The sequence below is a fragment of the Somniosus microcephalus genome, chromosome 3, assembly GCF_052327205.1.
Source record: "Somniosus microcephalus isolate GS21.2 chromosome 3, FLI_Smic_1.0, whole genome shotgun sequence".
Classification (NCBI taxonomy): domain Eukaryota; kingdom Metazoa; phylum Chordata; class Chondrichthyes; order Squaliformes; family Somniosidae; genus Somniosus; species Somniosus microcephalus.
The window spans coordinates 355,163,009-355,180,817 of record NC_140989.1 but is presented as its reverse complement, the minus strand read 5'-3'; the positions used below and the strand labels follow the sequence as shown (position 1 = coordinate 355,180,817).

Here is a 17,809-nt window from a genome sequence, read left to right as displayed (position 1 = left end):
TGGAGAGGGTGCAGAGGTAGGTTGCGCAATGCTGTGGAGGGAATTGTAAATGCAAATTTTTAATTCAGTGTGTTTGAGGAGAGCGAGGACAGGGGAGGATGCAAGCACTGGAGTTTTGGAATTATGCATGGTGGAGATCGGGAGACCAACCACCAATTAGAGAAACTAAGTCTGGCGGCGTGGGGAGAATTTTCAGCAGTGGTGAGGTTGAAGTAAGAGCAGAGATGAGTGATGTGCTGCAGGTGGAAATAGTTGGTCTTGGTGATGGCCTTTCTTTATAAAAGCCTAATTTCATTGAAATTATTTCTTTAAATTGTGTTCTAAATAATTCAAGTCACAATGCATTTCTGAAAATGTCTCCAAGTTTTAATTTGTGTCAAGATATAAATCTCATGCTCAATTTCCCCATTTTCAACATACTAGTACAAAATTGGGTTCAAAGACAACTGTATCCCATATCATCAGAAGTATTGTTGCCCCTGCATTTGCATCCTGTGAATGATCTGGGTACAGTAAACAACAGGAAGGTATATATAAATATGTCCATCCAAGAGATTGAGAAACTATCCAACACTGGCTCAACATAAAACAGCTTCCTCAACAGATTTTTGGCAGCTGTTTGTTCCAAAAAGTTGCCAGGAAATTATCTGCTAGAAGCCCTACCTATCAGAGATTATCAGATTGTCTCCACATGGCTAGTCAACTGGTGCAGTTGGACTTCGTCCCTGACAAGCCATCTGCTGTCAGATTTTAAGACGCCAGCAGAGCCAAGAGCGCACATACAGGAAACTCTCGATTTACCGGCACCTAAATAACCGGAAAACTCGGTTAACCGGCAAAATTCAGGAGTAGGTTCAGGTAAGTTTTACTTCATATTGTACTTGCCTTCCTCGATCTGTTGCTGTGCAAGGGTGTGGCTGCAGCTGTTGCTAAGCTACAGAGACGCTTGGAACTTGTGGCCATTGTTCTGCACCTGTTGTTAAGCAACAGGGTTTGTTGCTTTATACGGAGCTCTCAGCTCTCCGTATCTTTTACTATAGCTTTCGGTTATCCGGAATTTTTGATGAACCGGCACTACGTCGGTCCCGTCGGTGCCGGATAAAAAAAAAGTTTCCTGTACATAGCAACCGGGAATAAGGGTCAGGAAGATGTTCCCTGCTCGCTCACGTACGTGTTCTCTTTTCTGGCTGACAGTACTTTTTCTTTGATAAGATGGATGCTAGGGCCTCTAAGTGTCAAGTGTTTATGCTCCACACGAGCCTCCTCCCACCCTTCATAATCTAGCCCCATCAACATATCCTTCTATTCCTTTCTCCCTCGTGTGTTTATCTAGTTTTCCCTTAAATGCATCTATGCTATTCACCTCATCCACTCACTCTCTCTGGCTAAAGAAGTGTCTCCTAAACTCCCTATTGGGTTTGATTGAGGTTTTTAGAATTTTGAAAAGGAACTGATGGGGTAATGAGAGAGAGAGAGAGAGATGTTTCCGCTGGTGTGGGAGTCTAGGACAAGGCAACATAACCTTAAAATCAGAGCCAGACCTTTGAGGAGAGGGGTTAGGAAACACTTCTTCGTGCAAAGGGTGGGAGTAGTTTGGAACTCTCGCCCACAAAAGCAATAGATGCTAACTCAATTAATACGTTTAAATCTGAGATTCATAGATTTTTGCTAGCTAAGGGTATTAAGGGATACGGATCCAAGGTGGGTGGATGGAGTTAGGATACAGATCAGCCATATCTAACTGAATGGCAGAACAGGCTCGATGGACTGAATGGCCTTCTCCTGTTCCTATGCGGCACTAATTTGGTAGAGGTGATAGTATCCTAGTGGCTTATTGGCTTAATTTTTTAATATGGAAATTGAACAAATGAGGAAGAATATTTGAACACGTTCTATAAATGAACAGCAGCAAAAACTCATAAGTTGCAGATATCAAAACTAGTGTCATAAAAAGATTAATATTTGTTGTAACAAAAATAAATGATTAATTTACATACCACCAGCACAACAATTTCAAACTAATGTCGAAAAATACAATATTCGAGCATATTCATTTATAAACAGTGACGACAGTCGTACTATCTTTGCATTGTGCAATTTCTGCTTATAATCACAGGAAATCAGTCTTGATCAAACAATTTCCATGATGTTCAGTGAACAAATCAAATTTAAAAAACAGTTTAATCATATTTTCCATAATTAAATATAAAATACATCAGATTTGGAGTGTATAGCCACTGAAATACTCCGTCAAATCCTATGGAGATTAAGTTACTCGTCTTAATGTTGGTTCGGCATGACATTCTATTAATGTGCGTCTCCAAACATAGTTGCATAGGACATTTTGAGAAACTGTACGTAATTCTGGACGCTCCGATTCTGACTCTCAGATTGTTCGAGACTCAGCTTCAACTCCTGTAGATGTGTTTTATGACTCACCTCAGCCTGAAAAAGCAAGATTCATTCGGTGAGCTTCAAAGGAACATCGTCATTAATGTTAAGAATTTGAGTGGCTTAATGTAGCTTTCTCTACTTCCTAACAGTTCAAGAGTTAGTATTTCACCAGCTCTTGCTATTTATTAGAATCACAGAATCTTACAGGATAAAAAGGCCAGTTGGCCGGTCGTGTCTGTGCCGGCTCTTTGAAAGAGCTGTCCAATTTAGTCCCACACCCTAGCTTTTTCCCCACAGCCCTGCAAATTAGTCCTCTTCGCGTGCAAGTGCCTTTTGAAAGCTACTATAGAATCTGGTTCCTCCGCACTTTCAGGTCGTGTGTTCCAGATCTTAACAACCCTTTGTGTGAAGAAATTTCTCCTCATTTCCCCTCTAGTTCTTTTACCAATTGTTTTAAATCTTTCTCAATATTTGTTCCATCTGAACTAGATTGTTTTTTTCTCATTGTCTAACTTGGTTCTTTTCTGTTTAGTTTGGATTCCTTTTCTCCCCAACTCTTACTTTCTTCAACCTATATTCATCCCAAACTCAATTCTACAAATGTTGCAGAAATCTTTCACTTGGGCCTATTGCAAATGCAGAAATTTCACAAAATTAGAGAACATTTGTAATATTTTGTTGGTAGAAAAATGTAAATTTAAATGCAGAGAAGATTGATTAAATGGTTTCAAAGCAATTAGTGGCAGCCATTTTGAATTTCATCTTTTCACATCTTTGGAAAGGAAATAAAGAATGATAGAAAATGTGGTGACAATTCATAGTACTACAAAAAAAAGTATTGCACTCATCAGAAAATTATTATGCAAGTAACAGAAAATTATTATGCAAGTAACTTAAAGGAAATCTAAGTGCTCTTCTCAAACTGGCTTGCACAATGCTGTAAAGCTGAATCCACATGTAATATTTGTTCAGTAGCTGATCTCTGCAACCTTAGAACAAACTCTGTAACCTCCATCATCCAGCTTCTTTCTCTGTAAATAATAGATTTAACAGCGAGACTTGAGCAGGTTTCTCAGTGCGTGACTGAACCTAGTATTGCACTATGTTTTCACTTGTTTAACAGTGGGTGTCACTGAATTCAATAGAGGTTGTCTACCCTTGCAACACAAGAGATTAGTGCATAGGTTCTTAAACCCATATGGTGTATTTGTCTCGAAGGAAATTTGGAATTGACATTCAGCCTAAATGAAGCACACAACAATCAAGCCCTGCCTCAGTGGTGGGGAATATCAGTGTTCAAAGTAAGAACCACTTGGGCACTGAAGGTATTAAAGGATACCTACCTAGGAACAGAATCCTGTTGTAATATAATGAGGTAGAAAAATTCGCACAATCCCAATACCTTTGACATTCACCCCATCCCCCCAGAAGGCACAGACTCTTCCCTCTTCATGCCCCAATGGAGGACCCCAACTGGTAGCCATTTTGTGATCTGACATCACTGCTTCTATCTCAGCCAAGAGGTGGTGCCTCGAGCCAGTGCCCTTATACTCAGGGCAAGTCTTGTAGACTCCAATGAAACTATGTGGAATTTCTGGCGATGTACTATGTTGTCATAGCTGGAACACTGAAAAAAAAATGCATTTTATACTTCATTACAACATCTCTTTTGTTCTGTATCTGGGTCTTGGGTCTCAAAACCATCATGACCCAAAGTTCCCAGCTCTCCAGCCTCTATTCACATGAGGGACCGGTTAACAATCGCTGATGTTGTCATGGTGAGACTCATCCAACATGGATCAGAGGCATTGATGACCCTGTTCCTCTTCACCATATACACCAGTTGTACTGCCAAGATCAAAGTCTTAGGCCTAGAAATTCGGTGGCGCCCCATTTGGGGCGCCAGTCTCGCCTGGGTGCCGGAAGTACCGCCCCGGAAGGAGCCATGAGCGCCAGCCTGATATTCAGTTTGAGCGCCCCAAACAGAAGGGCGACGCTGCTCGAGGCGCCCCGCATCCCTCTTAGGGCGCTGCAACTGAAAATCGCAGCGCAACGTGCCGCAGCAGTGCGCTGCGGTACTGCAGGCCTTCCTCCCCTTCTTAAAGGGGAGGGGCCTGCTGCAGCGCGATTGGAGCTCATGAGTGCCGGCAAAAGAGCCCGGCACCGAGGAGTAGTGCCGGGCTCTTGGGACACAGCCGGCACTACCCGGGGGGGGGGGGGGGGGGGCACTCAGGAGGCCGGGGACGGCAGCGCGGAGAGGTGCTGGCAGGCAGCCAACAACAAAAATGGCCGCCCCGCACCTCCTTTAATTTGCGCCTCTACCGCCGCAGGTAGGCCCCCCCTGAACCGGTCGCAGATTGCGACTGGCGTTACAGCGGGGGGCGCTACCAAATATCGCGATCGGGGCGGTAGCGGGGCACTGCGCACACCGATGACGTCATCGGTGGCGGCGCAGCGCTACAGGCTAACGCCGCCATTAGCGCCCCGCTAAATTTAGCGGGAGGCGTGGCCAGTGGTGCTAAACCCACTAAGTGCCCTCTTTGGGCGCTAACTGGTGGCGCAGCCCACCAAATTTTTAGGCCTTAAAGTCTTAGCAGAGAGGTCAATAACCAGGGGGCATAGATTTAAAGTAAAGTAATTGGTAGACGGATTAGAGGGGAGTTGAGGAGAAATGTTTTCACCCACAGGGTGGTGGGAGTCTGGAACTCACTGCCTGAAAGGGTGGTAGAGGCAGAAACAGTCATTGCTTTTAAAAACTTTTTGGATATGTACTTGAAGTGCCATAACCTACAGGGCTACGGACCAAGAGCTGGAAAGTGGGATTAGGCTGGATAGCTTTTTCGGCCGGCATAGACACGATGGGCCAAATGGCCTCCTTCTGTGCCGTAAACTTCTAATAATTCTATGATGTGGGTTATACAGCAACATATAAACAGACTTACAAAAACACAACGGCTGCATCGTCTGGTACGGTGAGTCACCTTAGATTATTGCTGACTGTTCGCCCCCACTCCTAATTCATGTACCAATAAAGAGCAGTGAGCTGATGTTCGGAGATTTTTAAAAAAAAATAGAGCGAAGGCACTTGCACAACTAGTTTCACCTGGTGTCACCATGAAAAAAAAGCTTTAGGACCCCAAGGAAGAGGATTCTGTGGCTCTATAGGATGCAGAATCCTTTGGTGTTTCTTCTAATTCTTCCTTCACAGATACTGAGATGTGGACGGAAGAGGAAGGCCTGTTTGGTGATGTGCTGCTTTTCACAAGGCTCCACTATCCACCGTCTCAGCCTTGGATGATCTCACTGGAGAAGGCTTTCCATTTTACCATCCCCTGCAATTGACGACTGAATTCACACAAGGTCAGGAACACTCGATGCAAAATCTGAAGCCAGAACACACCGTATATATTTGTGTAATATTGCTTGAGCTCCTCGGGTCAAAACATGCGCAGTAATGCCATATTGCAAGGAGGTTGCTCAGGTAGTAATTACACTGTAATCTGCTCTTTTAACAGTGGGATGGCTACCAGTTGGGGTCCTCTAACAGGGAACTGAAAGGGAAGTATCTGTGGCCTCTGGCAAAAAATTCTCAAAGGCACTGGCATTTTTTGGATTCTTCTACCTGGTTATACTCCCTTACTTGTGGAATGTGAAGCCTCATGAATAAAGAAACATAAGAAAAAAATGTGTTTTTCCTCAAATCAGTAAGAGAACCAGATGTTTTGAACACTTACGTTAGTGCTCTTTATACAGTGCCTTGTCACATCTGTGGGCCATTTCAAGTGCTTTACAACCAATGGATTACTTTTGAAGTACAGTGTTAAGCAGGCAAATGACTAAATAACTAGTCTACCCAAAGCTCGTAAGTACAGCATACACAAGTCAGATACATAATAATGTGCATCTAAGGACAGATGGAAGGGTTCGCTATCCAGTCTGCCAAAGTAGTGCACATAGAAACACAGAAGATAGGAGCAGGAGTAGGCCATTCGGCCCCTCGAGCCTGCTCCGCCATTCAATGCAATCATGGCTGATCATCCAAATTCAGTACCCTGTCCCTGCCTTCTCCCCATATCCCTTGATCCCTTTAGCCTTAAGAAATATATCTAACTCCTTCTTGAATATATTTAATGAATTGGCCTCAACTGTCTTCAGTGGTAGAGAATTCTACAGGTTCACCACTCTCTGGGTGAAGAAATTCCTCCTCATCTCAGTCCTAAATGGCTTACCCTTTATCCTTAGGCTGTGACCACTGGTTCTGGACTCCCGTGCCATCGGGAACAGCCTTCCTGCATCTAGTCTGTCTAGTCTTGTTAGAATTTTATAAGTTTCAATGAGATCCCCGCTCATTCTTCTAAACTCTATCGAATATAAGCCTAATTGACCCAATCTCTCCTCATACGTCATTCCTGCCATCCCAGGTATCAGTCTGGTGAATCTTCGCTGCACTCCCTCCATGGCAAGAACATCTTTCCTCAGATAAGGCGACCAAAACTGCACATAATACTCAAGGTGTGGTCTCACCAAGCCCCTGTACAACTGCAGCAAGACATCCTTGTTCCTGTACTCTAATCTTCTCGCTATGAAGGCCAACATACCATTTGCCTTCTTAACCGCCTGCTGCACCTACATGCTTACCTTCAGCGACTGGTGCACAAGGATACCCAGGTCTCGTTGCACTTCCCCTTTTCCCAATCTATTGCTGTTCAGATAATAATCTGTCTTCCTGTTTTTGCCACCAAAGTGGATAAACTCGCATTTATCCACATTATACTGCATCTGCCCAATCGCCCAACCTGTCCAAATCATACTGGAGTTTCTCTGCATGCTCCTCACAGCACACACGCCCACCCAGCTTTGTGTCGTCTGCAAACTTGGAGATATTACATCTAGTTCCCTCGTCTAGATCATTAATATATAGTGAATATCTGGGGTCCTAGCACCAATCCTTGCGGTACCCCACTAGTCACTGCCTTCCACTCGGAAAAAGATCCGTTTATTCCAACTCTTTGCTTCCTGTCTGCCAACCAGTTTTCTATCCAAGTCAGTACCTTACCCCCAATCCCATGTGCTTTAACTTTGCACGCTAGTCTCTTATGCAGGACCTTATCGAAAGCCTTCTGAAAGTCCAAATACACCACATCCACTGGTTCTCCCTTATCTATTCTACCAGTTACATCCTCAAAAAATTCCAATAGATTAGTCAAGCATGATTTACCTTTTGTAAATCCATGTTGACTTTGTCCGATCCTGTCGCTGTTTTCCAAGTGCTCTGCTATTACATCTTTTATAATGGACACTGGCATTTTCCCCACTACCGATGTCAGGCTTACCAGTCTATAATTCCCCGTTTTTTCTCTACCACCTTTTTTAAATAGTGGGGTTACATTAGCTACCCTCCAATCCATGGGAACTGTTCCAGAGTCTATAGAATTTTGGAAGATGACCAGCAATGCATCTACTATTTCTAGGGCCACTTCCTTAAGTACCCTAGGATGTAGATTATCAGGCCCTGGGGATTTATCAGCCTTCAATCCTATCAATTTCCCTAACACCATTTCCCTACAAATACTGATTTCATTCAGTTCCTCCCTCTCATTAGACCCTATGTTTCCCGACATCTCTGGGAGTTTATTTGTGTCCTCCTTTGTGAAGACAGAACCAAAGTATGTATTTAATTGGTCTGCCATTTCTTTGTTCCCCATTATAAATTCCCCTGATTCTGACTGCAAGGGACCTACGCTTGACTTTACCAATCTTTTCCTCTTCATGTGTTCTCAACATTTGCTTTTAAACATGTGGCAATAATTTAATGCCCTAAATGTTTTAAAAATTACATCACTACCAGGAGCGATTGAGCAAATGAAGTCCATTTTGTAGCCCCTGTTAAATGAAAGTCACAAATGTGCATTAACTGTACAACAAAGTATATTGATGCAAGATACTTAAAAAAAAAATCTTCAGCAATTCTTTTTGAAATATTAAATGTATTTTTTTTTGCAATTGACATGTCATGTGATAGTGGGTCACCAATTCAATCCCTGACTTAGACATGTTTCCCAATTATAGCAGTGCTGGTGTGGAGCTGTATCAGACAGAGGTCAGGCACCTCGAACCTGGTAGAAGTGAAAGTATTAAATTAGAGGTAGAGTCAGCCTCAGGCTCCTGGAGGATGGCTCAGAGCAGCTCTGGCCGAGATTTACTCTCCTAAATTGATGCATGAAACCGGGGAGAAAGTAAAGGGACACAGCCATCCCCAAAAGTTTAAAAACGCACCTCTCTTAATCACGATGCATTTAATACTTCTGATGCATTTCCAGGACTTGATTATAAAAAAAAAGTTCTGTTGATCTTCTGCCAAGCCTTTGCTCTCAATAACAACAGAAAATGCTGGAAAAACTCAGCAGGCCAGGCAACATCCGTGGAGAGAGAAATAGAGTCAACGTTTCAGGTCGAAACCCTTCGTCAAGACTGAAAAAGCACAGGAAATGAAACAGATTAAAAGGCCAGTTTGGGGGCTGGGAAAGAACAAAAGAGAAGTGAAAAGACATTAAGAGGTATTCAAAACCAGACGGGATGGTGATAGGACTAGTGGAGACAAAAGACGGCTCTAGATTAGGTGTGAAATGCGCTGGCAGAATGGGAGACAGCTGCCATGTGGGAGAGAAAAAAGGGGGGGGGGGGCCAAAACAAAGGTGTGGATAAAAAATATAAGTAAAAATGTAATAGGGGCAGAGGTTATGATTTGAAATTGTTGAACTCGATATTGAGTCCGGAAGGCTGTAAAGTGCCTAATCGGGAGATGAGGTGCTGTTCCTCGAGCTTACACTGAGCTTGTCGGAGATGGACCATGTGAAGGTGAGGGAAGGGTGGAAATTGGAGGCAAAGTGAATGAAATTGTCTAGTTCAGGGCGAGATGTCGGATCATATTTGCTCAATATCCCACTTCACTAAAGTCACAATAATATTTTTGCGTTTACAGTGACGTCAAAACATTGCGAAGGGCGGCGACTGTTATGTGGGAAAATGCAGTAGCTATTCCGCACCTGCCCCAACCCACAAACAGAATTTCAGCACAAAAGGCGGCCATTTGGCCCATTGTGCCTGTACAGGTGCTAGTTTCAAATTGGCACCATCAACTATAGTCCCATTTCCCTGCTGTTTCCCCATATCCTTTGCTTCAACTGTTTATCTGATTGCCTCTTAAATATTATGATTGACTCCAGCAGCCACTTGTGTTAATGCATTCCATATTTCAATAACCTTCGTGGGAACAGATTTCTTCTTTTAACATATAAGAACATAAGAAATAGGAGCAGGAGTAGGCCATTCGGCCCTTCAAGCCTGCTCCGCCATTAATTGAGATCATGGCTGATCTTCTGCCTCAACTCCATTCACCGGCCCTATCGCCATAACCATTGATGCCCTTACTAGTCAGAAATCTATCGACTTCTGTTTTGAATATACCCAATGACTGAGCCTCCACAGCCCTCTGGAGTAGAGAATTCCAAAGATTCACCACCCTCTGTGTGAAGAAATGTCTTCTCATCTCAGTCCTGAATGGCCTACCCTTTATCTTGAGGCTGTGGCCCCTGGTTCTAGACTCCCCAGCTAAGGGAAACATTCTCCCAGCATCCATCCTGTCAAGCCCTGTAATAATTTTGTATGCTTCAATGAGATTCCCTCTCATTCTTCTGAAGTCAAGAGAATACAGGCCTAGTTTACTCAATCTCTTCTCATACGACAGTCCCGCCATCCCAGGAATCAATCTCGTTAACCTTCGTTGCACTCCCTCTATGGCAAGTATATCCTTCCTTAGGTAAGGAGGCCAAAATTGTACACAGTACTCCAGGTGTGGTCTCACCAAGGCCCTATATAATTGGAGTAAGACTTCTTCACTCCTGTGCTCAAATCCTCTTGTAATGAAGGCCAGCATACTATTTGCCTTCCTAATGGCTTGCTGCACCTGCACATTCATTTTCAGTGACTCATATACAAGGACACCCAGGTCCTTTTGAGCATCTGCATTCCCCAATCTTTCACCATTTAGGAAATACTCTGCCTTTCTGTTTTTTCTACCAAAGTGGATAACTTCACATTTATTCACATTATATTCCATCTGCCATGTTCTCGCCCACTCGCTGAGCCTGTCGAGATCCCCTTGAAGCCTCTTCACATCCTCTTCGCAACTGACACCTAGCTTTGTATCATCAACAAATTTGGAAATGTTACGTTTAGTCCCCTCATCCAAATCATTGATATAGATTGTGAATAGCTGGGGCCCAAGCACCGATCCTTGCGGTACCCCACTAGTCACAGCCTGCCATCCTGAAAAAGACCCGTTTATCCCTACTCTTTTGTGCATCTAGTAATTAAATTTATGTCAGCCATGGCTCAGTGATAGCAATCGTATGTCTGAGTCAGAAGGTCGTGGGTTCAAGGCCCACTCCAAACTAATCTAAACTGAAGGAGCTGCTGTCTTTCAGGGGAGATGTTAAACCGAGGCAGTCTGCCTTCTCACATGGGCATAAAAGATACCATGACACTATTCAATGAGAAGCAAGGGAATTCTCCCAGTGTCCTGGGCAACATTTATCCCTCAACCAACACTATCAGAAACAGATTATCTGGCCATTTACCTCACTGCTGTTTATGGAACTTTGCTGTGTGCCATTTGGCTGCCACATTTCCTATATTACAACAGTGACTACAATTCAAAAGTGATTTATTGGCTGTGAAGCACTTTGGAATGTCCAGAGGTCATGAAAGGCACTATTTATATTTCTTCTTGAAAGAAAGAGAGTATTTATAGATCGTGTGGAGCATAAACACCAGCATAGACCAGTTGGGCCAAATGGCCCGTTACTGTGCTGTAGATTCTTGTTTTATTATTTCCCCTCATTACCGACTCTCCAATTCTAGTAATTCTGATCCCTTCTACTGGATCGTTCTTAACCTCTACTCCAGTAATTACCATTGTAGTTTTTCCAAGTCTCTAATGAGAACTATTATGTCAAACCCATTATTATCCAATATATTTTTGCATTATAATGATTTTTAATTAATTAATTTATTGTATGTATATATTACATTTATAAATTGGAATATCATCAGTACATTATATAGTGGACAAACCAACCCAGTTTTGCCCTCACCTGTGGCCCTCAACATGTGTCCAATGTGCTGTTCCACTGGTCTCTGCATCTGTGCACATCTCACCCAGCTGTGGGTCGCTGGTGCCTCAGAATTCCCTCTCCTTTCACCTCCGGTGATGGAGAATGCTATTAACACATTGGGAGAGATTCTCCTAATGGCTCAGCATGTTTAGGCAGCGAATAGTTGAGTGAAGGAGAGAGAAAAAAGTGGTGGGGGGAGAAAAGTGAGTCTGGGCCAACCCTATTTTCCTATCACAAGTGATAGGTCTTCAAAGTTTTAGTGGTACTCTCTCACTTGTGGTACAGATGTTGGGATGGCCCCCTTTTCTTTTTTGGTTTCATATGATTTTATCTTGGGTCACTTTTTCTTTCAACTCATTTTTAATTTGTCTTGCAGGTGACTCACCAGTAGGATCCATTCCCCCTCTCCCACAGACACACACACACACAAAACTCACATTATTCTTGGTTCGTTGAAGCTGTTTCAATTCATTTGTCTTTCGATTTAACTCGGATTCGAGACTAAGTATTTCGCTCTGAAGTGCACGTTCTCTAGCTACAGCCTGATCCGTCACCTCACTGACCTGTGAGTGAAATGGGAACATGCATAAAGAATGACTATACACAATGGGATAAACACGTCTACAAAGTATACAAGTCTTTGGAATAAGTGTCAAGTGAATGGAGATGTGACTAGGGGTACAGTGGCATTGCTATTATCAAAACTTTAATTATTTGCCTTGCTAATTATCCACCAGAATTTTCGCAGATATCTTGGGGGGAATTTTAACCTAAAAAAAAAAAACGGGTGGGTTGGGGTCATGTGGGAAGTTAGAGTTAAAAATCTACATCCTGACCAGAACCCGCCCACTTCCGGTTTTAACGGAGGTGGGATGGGAGGCGGGCAGCCAACCCACTCCCAGGAGACAGGTCATTTATTTAAATATTATAATTAGGCTGGAAGCCTCTGCTTTAACCTCCATTTTGAATTTAACTTTAGCTGGTCAATTTTGCAGGCCCTGTGAAACCCGCCAGCTAATGCAAGGTGAAGACTGCTGTTACACTTACCTCCTGGATCCAGCATCTGTACTTAACTCACCCCCCCTGATCCATGACACCCCTACGAGGCCTCCGATCCCTTCCCCAGGCCTCCGAACACCCCCACCCCATTCCGTGCTCCTCCGACCCACTCCCTGCTCTTCTGGTTGACGATCGTTCCCTAACCACCCCCCACCCCGTCCTGGCCCCAGCCCCAGATCTTTCTCCAACCATCCCCCCCCTCGCCCCCGTTGGTCCCCGTCCCGTGCTGGTTCCGCCCCCCCCCCCGATTGTTCTCCGACCACCTCCCCCCCCACCTGCTCATGGCCTCCGGTGATTCGTCCCCACTCCCCCTGCACCCCTTGTGCTGGTCCCGGCCCCTGCTCTTCACCCGAGCCCACGCACCGCCATGCTCCTCCGGCCATCCCCACCCCGGGATACCCCCGCCCAGAGCCAGCAGCGTCTCCCACGCAAACCACGTTAAATTCGGCAGGGCATGCGGGAAACCCATTCTCCTGGGTTTCCCCACCGCTTCAGAGCACCCCACCCACCCACCCACCCCCCCAAACTCCGGCTCCCAACCCGCCTTCCCCATTAAAATTCAGCCCTTTCTGTGCGACTTTGCCTCATTGTACAGCTCACAAATGTCACTCTCCTCCTACCTGTCATAAATCAACCTCACCTGAGGATAGCAAAATACTGCAGATGCTGGAAATCCGAAATAACAGAAAATGCTGGAAAAACACAGCAGGCCAGGCAACATCCGTGGAGAGAAATTAGAGTCAACGTTTCGGGTGAAAACCCTTTGTCAAGACTGAAGAAGCACAGGAAATGAAACAAATTAAAAAGCTAGTTTGGGGCTGGGAGAGAACAAAAGAGAAGTGAAGAGACATTGAGGTATTCAAAACGAGACGAGATGGTGATAGGACTAGTGGAGACAAAAGACGGCTCTAGATTAGGTGTGAAATGCGCTGGCAGAATGGGAGACAGCTGCCATGTGGGAGAGAGAAAAAAAAAGTGTGGGGGGGGGGGGGCCAAAACAAAAGGTGTGGATAAAATATAAAAGTAAAAATGTAATAGGGGCCGAGGTTATGATCTGAAATTGTTGAACTCGATATTGAGTCCGGAAGGCTGTAAAGTGCCTAATCGGAAGATGAGGTGCTGTTCCTCGAGTTTACGCTGAGCTTCCGTGGAACAATGCAAGAGCCCGAGTACAGTGAGGTCGGAGTGGGAATGGGGCGGTGAATTAAAGTGACAGGGGACCGGAAGCTCGGGGTCATCCTTACGGACCGGAGGATAATTAGGTTACATTTATGTTATTTATACTGTGCTGGTCTTCATAATTTTAAAAAAATGATTCATTCCTGGGATATGGGCATCGCCGGCATTTATTGTCCATCCCTAATTGCCCTTGAGAAGGTGGTGGTGAGCCGCCTTCTTGAACTGCTGCAGTCTGCGTGGTGAAGGTACTCCCACAGTGATGTTCGCGAGAGAGTTCCAGGAATTTGACCCAACGACTATGAAGGAATGGCGATATATTTCCAAGTCAGTATGGTGTGTGACTTGGAGAGGAACCTGCAGGTGATGCGCCTGTGCCTGCCGCCCTGGTCTTTCTAGGTGGTAGAGGGCGCGAGTTTGGGAGGTGCTGTTGAAGAAGCCTTGGCGAGTTGCTGCAGTGCATCTTGTAGATGGTACACACAGCAGCCACGGTGCGCCGGTGGTGGAGGGAGTGCCAATCAAGCGGGCTGCTTTGTCCTGGATGGTTTGGAGCTTCTTCAGTGTTGTTGGAGCTTCACTCACCCAGGCTAGTGGAGAGTACTACATCACACTCCTGACTTGTGTCTTGTAGATGGTGGAAAGGCTTTGGGAGTCAGGAAGTGAGTCGCTCGCCACAGAATACCCAGCTTCTGACTTGCTCTTATAGCCACAGTACTTATGTGGCTGGTCCAGTTAAGTTTCTGGTCAGTGGTGACCCCCAGGATGTTGATGGTGGGGGATTCGGCAATGGTAATGCCGTTGAATGTCAAGGGGCGGTGGTTAGTTGCTCTCTTGTTGGAGATAGTTATTGCCTGGCACTTGTGTGGAGCGATTATTACTTGCCACTTATCAGCCCAAACCTGAATGCCACCCAGGTCTTGCTGCATGTGGGCATAGTCTGCTTCATTATCCGAGGAGTTGTGAATGGAACTGAACATTGTGCAAATCAGCGAACATCCCCACTTCTGACCTTATGATGGAGGGAAGTTCATTGATGAAGCAGCTGAAGATGGTTGGGCCTAGGACAATGCCCTTAGGAACACCTACAGCGATGTCCTAGCGCTGAGATGATTAACTTCAAACAACCACAAATGCTGCCTTGATGTCAAGGGCAGTCACACTCACCGCACCTCTGGAATTCAGCTCTTTTGTCCATGTTTGGACAAAGTCTGTAATGAGGTCTGGAGCCGAGTGGTCCTGAGGAAATGCTTCAAGGACACCCTCAAAGCCTCCTTGAAAAAGTGCAACATCCCCACCGACACCTGGGAATCCCTGGCCCAAGACAGCACAGTGGAGGAGAAGCATCCGGGAAGGCGCCGAACACCTCGAGTCTCTTTGCCGGGAGCAAGCGGAAGCCAAGCGCATGCAGCGCAAGTCAACCCAAGCACCCCACCCACCCGCCCCTTCAACCACTGTCTGCCCCACCTGTGGCAAAGACTGTAGGTCCCGCATTGGACTAATCAGTAACCTGCGAACTCATTTTTAATGTGGAAGCAAGTCATCCTCGGTTCCCGGGCTTGATGGTAATGGTAGAGTGAGGGATATGCTGGGCCATGAGGTTACAGATTGTGGTGGAATACAATTCTGCTGCTGCTGATGGCCCACAGCACCTCATGGATGCCCAGTTTTGAGCTGCTAGATCTGTTCTGAGTCTATCCCATTTAGCACGATGGTAGTGCCACACAACACGATGGTGGATGTCCTCAGTGTGAAGATGGGACTTTGTCTCTACAATGACTGTGCGGTGGTCACTGCTACAGAGACTTGAGCACAAAATCTAGGCTGACACTCCAGTGCAGTGCTGAGGGAGTGCTGCACTGTCAGAGGTGCCGTTCTTACGGCTGAAATGTTAAACCGAGGCCCTGTCTGCTGTATCAGGGGGACGTAAATGATCCCATGGCGCTATTTCAAAGAAAAGCAGGGAAGCTCTCCCCCGGTGTCCTGGCCAAAATTTATCCCTCAACCAGCATCACTAAAAAATGATTGCCTGGTCATTATCACGTTGCTGTCTGTGATAACTTGCTCTGCGCAAATTGGCTGCCGGGTTTCTTACATTACTTCAAAAGTACTTCATTGGCTGTAAAGTGCTTTGGGACATCTTGAGGTCATGAAAGGCGCTATATAAAAGTCTTCCTTGGTCTGCTAGTGAGAACGTTTTTGATAAGACTACTGATTAAGTGATCTTATATCTTTAATGAATGACTATACATTGACAGTAAGGCCATAGGAAGAGGCTGGCTCCGTGTAACAAAAGATGTACTTCATTCAGAGACAACCACTGGACTGACCAGCTTTCCTCTTCTTCAATCTGAAGCCTGCTGCAAACACAAATTTGTCTTTTTTGTGATCTCAATGTTTGAGAAATTATAAATGGAAAGTACAATCAATAAGAAAATTCACTGATTGGTAATTGTGGATGCACACCTCCGTCTTTTAATTCATTTAATTAAGAACAATGAGATCTGCAAATAGACATTTCTGATTGGAGTGCACTCCCTGATTGATAAGATCCCACATGCGATAAAGGAATCATTAATCTGAGGGACCGGGACACAATACCAGATAGCTTCAATATTGGAGTACAGTACATTGTGCTGGACCACAACTTAGAGTCGGCCAGAGAAATAACACCCGCTAGGAATTTTGTTTGTGTCAGGAACTTTAGGCCACATAAAAACATGGCCTGCTATACAAACCTTTGCAAAAGCAGTCCGAGATAACATTCAGGATATCAAGAGTGAATGTGTAGGCTCAAAATGAATCACTGAGACACTTCCAACCGCATTGTGAAAATTCAGTAATCCACAAATCTAAATTAAGCTATAAATCTAATGGACTAGGTGAAGTGCCTCACTGAAAACGCCAGCATTATAAATGTGATGTTTTAAGCAATCCTGGTAGTCACGCAGCATAAGGCAAGTCAGCATCAATTAAACGGTGCACTAGACCATGTTGGCCCAGAGGGATGCTGAACTGATCCAGGTGAAAAATTTTCCCTCAGGAGAAATTGGCAGATATATCTAGCATGGAGACGCTCTGTATCTTCATGCAAAGGCTCAGGTCCACTTCAATACGACAAATCTGTCATACTGAAGGCTTGAATACACACATCCGTGTATTTCTACACCAGGACCTATGGCGGCAAAGATTATCGAGTTTCATAACACTCACATAGCGTTACTGTGATCAACTTGAAGAAGAAAGGCTTCTTCCTGTGCCATTTCTCCCCACTGACTAATACCTTGAAGAATAGGACAGTCATACTGCCGAAGGCGGTGTTGGTCAACTTGGCACTGAACACAGCAGCAACAACAAAATTTGACATCGAGCAACATAATGAGATAAATCTTGGTCAAAGAGGTAAGTTTTAAGGAGCATCTTGAAGGAGGAGAGAGGTGTAAAGAGGCGGAGGGATTTAAAAAAAAAAATTTCATTCATGGGATGTGGACATCGCCGGCAAGGCCAGCATTTATTGCCCATCTCTAATTGCCCTCGAGAAGGTGGTGGTGAGCCGCCTTCAGAGAGCAGGCAAGAGTCAGCCACATTGCTGTGGGTCTGGAGTCACTTACCGGCCAGACCGGGTAAGGACGGCAGATTTCCTTCCCTAAAGGACATTAGTGAACCAAAAATAAAAACAGAAAATGCTGGAAATACTCAGCAGGTAATACTTAGTATTTCCAGCATTTTCTGTTTTTATTTCAGATTGCCAGCATCCGCAGTATTTTGCTTTTGCATTATTGAACCAGATGGGTTTCTTATTCCAGATTTTTATTTAATTGAATTTAAATTTCCCAGCTGCAATGATGGGATTTGAACACACATCTCCAGATCATTAGTCCAAACCACTATGCTACCGTACCCCTTAAATTCTGTTGATACTGAGTCTTTGAGTATATTCAAGGCGGAGATCGATAGATTTTTGGCCTCATGGGGAAATCAAGGGATATGGGGATCGGGCAGGAAAG

At 44.7% G+C, this 17,809-nt stretch overlaps 1 protein-coding gene across 2 annotated transcripts in view; it reads right to left on the bottom strand.

The window, feature by feature from the left end:
* Positions 1–344: 344 nt before the first annotated feature.
* The window catches only part of LOC147122361 (outer dense fiber protein 2-like), a 70,488-nt gene continuing 53,023 nt past the window's right edge, over positions 345–17,809 (bottom strand). The window contains exons 19-20 of one of the 2 annotated variants that reach the window (XM_085983442.1): positions 12,008–12,133; positions 345–2,445 (exon numbers count right to left, since the gene is read on the bottom strand). In XM_085983442.1, the coding sequence (XP_085839568.1) occupies positions 2,308–2,445; positions 12,008–12,133 (264 nt within the window). In that variant the 3' untranslated portion in view covers positions 345–2,307. The remainder of the gene's footprint in view (positions 2,446–12,007; positions 12,134–17,809) is intronic. The other variant, XM_085983443.1, reaches the window with a different exon arrangement.